We start from the raw sequence: 9,152 nt of genomic DNA on the forward strand, positions 1-9,152 counted from the left end.
TGACAGGAATTGGAAATCCAGGCTCGTGCTCACGGTCTGCCCAGTATGGCTGCTTCAATGGGAGCAGTTGAACTTTCATCCCATCTCCTGAAGCAGCAGCAGCAGCAGCACCAGACCCCCCCGCAGCCAGGCCAGCCCCCCCTCTACCCTCAGGAGGACATCAGCAGCCCGGATTACACCCAGCGGACACCCTTACCGGCGGCCATGGTTGTGGGGAACGGCGGAGAACAGACCGACGGCTCCACCACCTTCTCAGATCCTCTCTCCCACTTCACTGACTTCTTCTGCAGCACCTTGAAAGAAGAGCACCGGCTGGACGAGATCCTGATGGACGACCCCCTCTCGCCCTTCGGGACCGACCCGCTCCTCTCCGCCGGATCGCCCGCGGCGTCTAAAGGGAGCAGTCGCAGGAGCAGCTTCAGCTCAGAGGAAGCAGACGATCTCTGACCGTCCCGACGCCGACCTGCAACACTGTGTAACTGACCTCCCATTTCCATTGGATTACAAAGACGACGGGAACTCATCTCGACATCTTACCCAATGTTGAGTCAGACACATCAAAAAAGGGAGATTGACTGATCTACTGACATTGACATACTGTGCAGATAAAGGACTGTCTGTACCGCAGTAACACTGGTTACAAGTGATCACTGGATTACCAAATGTATATTTCTGACACTTAATGGCATTGTTGGAAAGAGAGAAATCTTTTTGCGCCTTATCCAAAGCAAGCTAACTTTATTACCACTGAGACCAGAAGCGATGCAGATGTAATTATGCTAGGCAGGAAAACCCTAACACATCTTTCTGTATCATACATAATGTATTTTTCCAGAAACATACTGTTCAAGTATTTATGTTTTAATCCCTGTATTCTTAAAAAAAAATCTTATTCTAACATTCTTTTACTTTTTATATATAACTCTAGGGGTGTGGGAAAACACAATAAACCCCTTTTTTTATAAACTCAACACACTGTCTCACATTTCTTGCATATTCAAATTGTCATTCAAGTCAAAGTTTCAGTGAAGAAGATATGTTTTTGAAGAATGTTGGCAACCAAAGTGTTGGTTAAGCAAACACAAGGACACATCTTATTTTATGTTCCACAGAAGAAACCAAGTCATACAGGTTTGGAACAACATGTAGGTGAGTAAATTATGACGTGTGTGTGTGTGTGTAAGAGAGAACTGTCCCTTAAAGTTATCAAATAATAATAAAATGGCAGTTTAGAATATTTTGTAGAATGTTAGAACTTTACATTTAAGTTTAAATTCTTGAAAAGTGTTCATCATGAATCTCCAATTCGCTTGGAAGCTTGTTTCCATCACCATGGAATAACATATAAAAATTGCGAGATATAAAGCCACAGATCTGAGAAATAAAATAAGTTTATATCTCGCAATTACGACTTTTCCCCCTCACAATTGTGAGTTTTTATCCCAGCAATTCTGACTTTTTTTCCTCAGAATTGCACTTCTATTTATCTTACCTTACATAAAAAGATTTTTGGTGAATCCGGCCCCAGCCTGAGGAGTGATGAAGACACTGATGAGACCCACTGGGAGGCTGACGGTTTGATTGACATGTTGATTGACCACTGATGAAGATGACCCTCACCCGCAGGACACTAATGACACTCAAATAGCCACTCATTATGTGCTAGCGGTCTTCTGAACAACTCCTAACACAAAACCCATCCGCAGAAGAAGTTTACCACAGAACAGTCATGAGAAAAATCACACCAGACTTTGAATCCCAAACGAGTTGAGTTCTTCTGCATATACAAACACTAACGATCATAAATAGTTAGCAACAACATGTAAGACGAATCTCACCGCTGCTCTGAGCCTCTTCTGAGTCAAGCTGATTTAAAGTTTGATTTTGGACTTGCCCAGAATAGGCAGCCTTCTAAAGACACATTTCATTAGCAGATATTATTTAACCAAAATCGAAAATGAAATAACACATTAATAATACAACAAACACTAGCACAAAAAAAAAAAAAAAACACGTCAATGCATTTCAGCAGATAGCCCGCGTTCATCAAAGCCTGGCTAAATTAATGTTTGAGAATGTTATTAGCTTATATGTTTCTCTGTAATGAAATCGAAAAAGCTTCGACTTGCATCTCCGCCGCAGACGGAAAATAAAATTGAACTGCCACATCATTATCAAGCACTGATACTCCAACTACAAAGTGCTGAGTGATGTTTACGCTTAATTGGCCAGAGCAATTACCCAAAGTAAATATGGATTTTCATTAAATTACAAACATGGACGAGGCCTTATGGAAATCATTTCCACGAGCGCAATTTCGTTTTTTCTCAGCCACTTCCAAACCATTTTTCCTCCGCAAACACAGTCCTTTGATTTATTTTAATATGGATAAAGAATTGAAAAAGGAACAAATATTATGTTCAATGCAAAAAAGCAATCATACTATCGCACGAGAAGGAGAGATCTACAATTGTTGTAGTCAAATGAGAAAAACTTGATTTTTACATTCTGAAGACAATCTGAGTGAAACTCGAGCATGCAAAGCGTGCCACTATAATGCATGGCTTTTGTGTTTCGCTAGCACATGGTTTCTAACGGGTCCAGATCAAAAGAGTCCACCTTCAGGTCTCTGTGATATTGTGTAGTGTAGGTCTGTAGTTATACAGTAACTCTGGTCCCTTCCTCAAAGCAACTCTATGGAGTTCTGTCACCCGGTAAATGGCGAGTTATTGTACATGCAACAAAACCATTTCATCGTGAGCTTTAGGTGTCTGTTCAAATCTCACCACTAATAATATATCATACATTATTTAAAATGCACTCATAACACACACACACCCCAATGTATTATGCAGCAGAAACTAGACCAGATATTCTACATTGTATTTCAATCATCCACAGCCATAGGTCAATATCCTTTCTTAGAAAAATGACAATTAATATGTGACTTTAAAGTAGAATCCCAGAAGATGGAGGGTTGTTGTTACCTGTGTCCAGCCGTCCTGTGTGTCACCAGAAGATGGAGGGTTGTTGTTACCTGTTTCCAGCCGTCCTGTGTGTCACCAGCAGGTGGTGGTAATAGACTGAGATCCTCATATGTGCCACACAATGAGAGCTGAGAATCTATAGTCAGTAAATCATGTTTCACAGCCGCCTCCGGACTGTTCCGCAGTCTGTTGTTGATGTGTATAAATCTCGGAAACAAAAGAAGATGCAAGTCAGTGGGAGATTTTTAATATGTGGCTTTGCTTCTTGGATTTGAAAAAGCATCAGATGTTATTTATTTATGCAGGAGTAATAGAGAAAATCCTCCTAATATTCTGAGAAAGGAAAGAAAGAAAACATCTCACACTCACCTGGTGGAGAGGTCAATGACACTGTTGGGCATTGCTGATGATTTAATTTAGGAAATAACAAACTTTTAACACACAGACTGAAAAAAATACACCAAATACATATTTAAAAAATGTGCATAAAAACATTAAAACAATAATAACAAAAAATATATACAATTAATTAAATTAGATAAAGTAATTGCCACTGTAACAAATTAAATGAAGTGATTCACTTAAAAAAAAAAAAGTCTGATGTGGCAGCTCTTAGATGAACTTTTATCATTTAAATAAACAATTTATGCGAACTTTTATCATTTAAATAAACAATTTATGCAAACATTGACCAGTCATGTGTTAAATTCAAAATGCTGCATGTCCTAGAAAAGGTAACGCTTTATATTCCACTGGTCATGTTACACTCTTATATTCATTAGAACCAAAAATTCTAAAATTGCTCAAATCAAATAACTAAAGTCGGCTTGCAACAGAAGTTACGGTAGTCTTTTCTTCCCGGAACCGGTAGCCGAAGAAACGGTAGTCTTTTCTTCCCTATTGTGACGTATATCAGAGTGTAACGGCTTCTCAAACTGGAAAAAAAATGAGGGCGGGGTTTGAGTTTGCGCGGAATTGATTTGATGGTTGAGGTTTGCAATTGGTCAATCTGATTTGAGTGACAGGTTGCCCCGCCCTCTCGCCAGTGAACATCATCAGAGAAGAGATGTTGCTGCAAGTGGGAGAGGAAGTTACTATGATTAAAAATTATGAGGGCACAATAAAAATAAAGATATGCACAGATAAATCCTTTACAATAAATACAGCAATATTCCCCCAAAAAATAAGATTTGCCAATTTTGATTTCATGGTGACTGTAATAAGTTTGCTAACTAGCACTACCCAGTGGTGACGGTGGTGACGGTAACGTCCCCAGGTGAACCCCACTGAACAGCCTTCCCATAATCCTCTGGGGCAGAGCCTCCATTTTGTGTTTATGGGACCACACCCAGCCGTATTCACAAACTCCCACATCACTGGCCGGAGAGCCGAGTTAACGACGAGCACAGAGAGATGAAAAGCCTCCAGCTGGGCGGCGCTGTAAAACCCCTGAATGTGATTTCCAGAGATCGAATGAATTGAACCAGATGCCAAAACATAACTTCAAACAAATTGACTTCCAATTATTTAGACGCACACTTCCAGATGTGCCGCAGATGCAGACGGGGAGAGCAAAGGTATCTCAGGCCCGTGTGTGCTTTATTCCACAATAAAGATGGGGTACGGTCGAGTGTGTTTTAAATCACTCGGATCAGGACAGGATGTGGAGACGACCAGTGCGGATGTGGAGACGAGAGTGTGTCATTAGGACAAAGTGAACTGACAGAGTTCCAGACAGACATTAATGGACAAGACCATTTACACACACACAGAGAGAGAGAGAGAGAGAGAGAGAGAGAGAGAGAGAGAGAGAGAGAGAGAGAGAGAGAGAGAGAGAGAGAGAGGGAGGTGCTGGGAGAACAGTCATCTAGCAAAGACATTTCTTAAATGCTAATTTGCCTCCTGCCAAACCTTCATTCTGGAAATGAAATCACAGGCGGAGGGAGAAACTTGCAGCTCTGCTTTTCTAATGCATATACATGAGTGCATATTAATTCTCAGGTTTACCTACATTTACTGTACCAGCCAACATGCCAAACTCTGATCGACGAATGTTCATTTTGCAAGTTTACCAGTTTTTGCACTGCTATAAATATAGCGAGTTGCCAATGTCTGATGTAGAAACATATCTGGACAACAGGGCAGCGAAAAGCCAATATAATGCTATCAACTATCCAACTGGAAAATATTAATACTATATATACAAATATGTGTTTTATATATTGAATGTACTGATATATATGATAATACTTTGATTATCATCAATAAAAACAAATTAATTTATATATATATAAACACACACACACAAACCAACAAATTGTGTCTATAAAATTGCCCCCAAAAAATATTATTTTATAAAATAAACTATTTACTCAAAATTCACAAAAAAAAAACACAATAATAATAAAACAAATCAATTCATTAATAAAAAAGAAGGAAAAAGTACAACAGAAATTGCCTGGAGATTTTGTAAATTACACAATTGGCTGAATGTATCCCAAAAAAATGTAAATATCAGAAATTAGCCAATTAATGGGTTAATGTATTGGTCACTAGTAAACGGTTTAAAAAATATGATTATTAATACTCAGAAATTGTATAGACAGTCCCACATTTAATAGACTAACCCAACACCTTACACTGCCCAGTTTCTGTCCCAGCGCGCGGTCAGATATCCCGTGGCCCTGTATATTTTCTTTATGCTTAATATCTATAATTGACCAGTGCAAAGTGCAAAGCGTTCATTCCATTATAAACAGTAAGAGTGTGTTTGGTGAGGTCGAGCTGGGAATTGTGGGAATTCTGAAAGGGTCCAGGGGGACTCTTTAATTCGAGACCCTGCTCTGGACTATGCTAATCTTCCGGCGGTCCATCAGTCTCTCCTCGTAACCTCTGATAATCGCGCGACCTTGGCCGGCCGGCGGACGGCACCTGTCATTGATTTGTAATTCAAAATGAGAGCGACAGGTCTGAAGGCACAGAAGCCTCTCCTTCACAAACACTGCAGGGAAATCAAGACAATAACATAAGCAGGAGGGAGATATTAATCCTAGAAACACTGCCACCATCACTCTGAGGTGTGTGTGTGTGTGTGTGTGTGTGTGGGTTTCGGAGGCTCGTTATCACGCCGGGATAATTGGCGCTGTGCGGGTCGGCCCGTTTGACCAGGACTTTGTGCATTATTCATCTCCGGGCCGGCAGCGGGCCGTCGCCACGCCCTCTAGATGGAGACTTATTAATTATTAACAGATAATTGTTTATTAAATGCAGAGGCTTGACCCTATTATGCCTATTACAGCCTGTGGAGTAGACACTGGCCGTTTGACCGTATATAAAGATGTGATACGGGGCCTACAGCTGCACGGGACAGGAGGGACATGCGGATGAGGAGGATGAGAAGGAGTGAGGAAGAGCAGACTAACAGGTGCAGGTGAAGAGAGTCAGGACTGCATATTTATGAGCTGAGCTTGCTTTCGGGGTCATGTGCTTCACTGCGGATGACAGGCAGGTCAGAAGACCAGTTTACAGTTTAGGCACTCAATTATAAAATGTATTTTTTTTTTTTTACATACAATAATAAAATATTATAAAAATATAAGATATAATAATATATAATTATTTTTATAATAATAATAATTGTTGTTATTATATATCTTTCATATCATTATTATTGACACAAAATAGCAAACTTTAATACAAAATAATATAATATTGAATATAATATGTAATAATATATAATGTTGTTATTCATATTATTATGTATAAAATATAATAATAAGAATATCTGTTATTATTTGTTATAATATATCTTGTGTATTAGTGTTATTATTGACAAAAATAGTGGGGGAAAAATACTACAATAGTTGACTATAATAGAAATATAAGATATTAATATTGAAAATAATAATAAAACTGTTATTATTAATAATATGATTATGATTAATAATATGATTATTATTTATAATGTTGTTTATTATTACTATTATATATTAAATTATATAATGATAATAGTAATACATTCTAAATAATAATATATCTATATTTCTGCAGAGGTGTGGTCATGGGGAAAGGGTTTTGTTTTGTTTTCTTGAACAGTGAATGATTATAACTTTAAAAATGATCATGTAATTATACGTTTGAATTGTTCACAGTATAGGTCACTTTAATTCCATTGAGCTATAATTGTTTCTTCCTAATTAAAGGAGAAGTGGCGTTCTCAAACAGGTCCCGTGTGAGTGTGTGTGAGGAGGACTCAGGAAACACCGCCACTAGAGGTCAGTGTTGCAACAGAAGTCACCACTAAACAACTGGCTCGTGCAGCCACACACAACCTCACTGATTGTTTTAATTTAACACCCATTAAACCAGCACCATAAGCTATCACTAAAAGCTCAAAATAATTCTAACAAATAAGAACATGGGCGTTTGACTCTCAGGAAAATTACTGATATCCCAGGAGGAATTTGATGGAACTACTTGAGAGCATATGATTTTTTCATTTTTTTCCCCATTTAATTCTTATCAGTATAAATAGTATAAAGGGCGCAGAGAACACATTTTCCATTTGCCTCTTAGTCAGCAAACATACTTTTACAATTTATATAAATCTGCGACAGTGTACGTTCAGTAAAATATCTGCCAAGGACTTCAATAACACCCAGGAGTGTGACAGAAATTAAACAGCCTTATTAGAATTTACACGTGTTGAAGAAAACATGAGAGACTGTGTGGGAGAAACCACATATGGATCCAGAGAGAAATCTGAACAAGTGTTTAATTGTGTTCAAACGTGGAGGGCGAGAGCATTGCTTTACTTTTCGTCTTTGGGAACGACAGATTTCCTCGACTTGACTTGTGATGTGCTATTAGCAGAGTCACAGACTGCATGAGGAAATCAATCCAAGCTTGTATTTGGTAAAGAGGACTCAAATATTGTAGGTGTTACAATCAGAAGGTGGGATATTATTTCTTTCCTTCTGTTGAGCTGGAAGGTGATTATCATGATGTGTGAGGTGGAGGATTTGTGTGGAAGTAATGACACTTCTCCAGCGTTTCCAATCATAAACGCCATCGCATTTTAGCCTGAGAAAAGTAGGAGAAGAACTGTAATAACGACAAAAATAATAATAAATTAAATTAATATACAGTATATGCATAATAATTTTTTTTTTTTTTTTTTTTGCAAATAATAATAATAATAATGTTGACAGGCCATTACTCTCTCTCTATATAAAAATGTATATACAAAATGTAAAAACAAACACTAAAATGTAGACATTCTCCAAATCTATGTACATATACAAATTGTATTAGTAGTAGTATAATGATAATAATGTCTGCAGGCCATATTTATATTGAAAAACAATCTCCAAATCTATATAGATAGTAGTAATAATAATAATAATACAAATCTTAAAAGATATAGAGGCCATTCAAAATCTGTCTATTTAAAAATCCATTATTAAAAGTAAAATACTGTAAGATATTTTATTCTATTTCCCGTATTTTAAATATACATTTAGTGTAGAACTGCTTTAGTAAATGGTTTATAAGTGTCTCTGTGTATCGGTTACAGTGCACAGCTCCAGTAAATAACAGCAGCGGCTCACACACATCTAATACGGTGTGTGTTGAGGATTAGCCCAGCTCAACGAGAGACGCGGTGTGAGACGAGCCGTCCAGCAAACGCAGCGCGCAGGATCCACTGAAATACAGAACAAATGAGAGATAATTCTGGCCGAAGGAACAGAGGTGGGGGGGTTGGTTACCGTTACGCTCATGCAAATGCTGCTTTGTTGCATGCCGAGCATCCTAATACCCTGAGAGTCAAATACCTTCCTTTTTTTCCACATTATGGAATTTGTCATGTTCAGTTGGAGCTGTCATATTCAAAACTGTGTGCGCTAATGTGTGTAATCTGCTTTGCAACACATCAATTATGATGGATATTCCTCTAGTGGAGGTTTTTCTCTTTTTTTCCCTCTCAGTAATCACTCCACACTTATTAGGAAGCCTGTTTAGTAAATAATGATCTCCACTGAAGGATGCTGAACGTGTAGGGATTGACGGAGTGTGAGTGCAGGAGGGAAAACCATCGAAAACATTTCATTTATTAGTGCCTCTATTTATTTGCACCTGAATATACTGTGTGTGTGTGTGTGTGTG

At 38.2% G+C, this 9,152-nt stretch overlaps 1 protein-coding gene across 6 annotated transcripts in view; it reads left to right on the forward strand.

Annotated features, from left to right (window-relative positions):
* The window catches only part of tfec (transcription factor EC), a 50,141-nt gene extending 46,618 nt beyond the window's left edge, over positions 1-3,523 (forward strand). For all 6 annotated transcript variants that reach the window (XM_079622123.1, XM_079622120.1, XM_079622121.1 and 3 more), the window contains one exon: positions 7-3,523. In XM_079622123.1, coding sequence (XP_079478249.1) covers positions 7-447 — 441 coding nt within the window. In that variant the 3' untranslated portion in view covers positions 448-3,523. The remainder of the gene's footprint in view (positions 1-6) is intronic.
* The last annotated feature ends 5,629 nt before the right edge of the window (positions 3,524-9,152 follow it).

This window comes from Phoxinus phoxinus (genome assembly GCF_949152265.1).
Source record: "Phoxinus phoxinus genome assembly, chromosome: 9".
Lineage (NCBI taxonomy): Eukaryota > Metazoa > Chordata > Actinopteri > Cypriniformes > Leuciscidae > Phoxinus > Phoxinus phoxinus.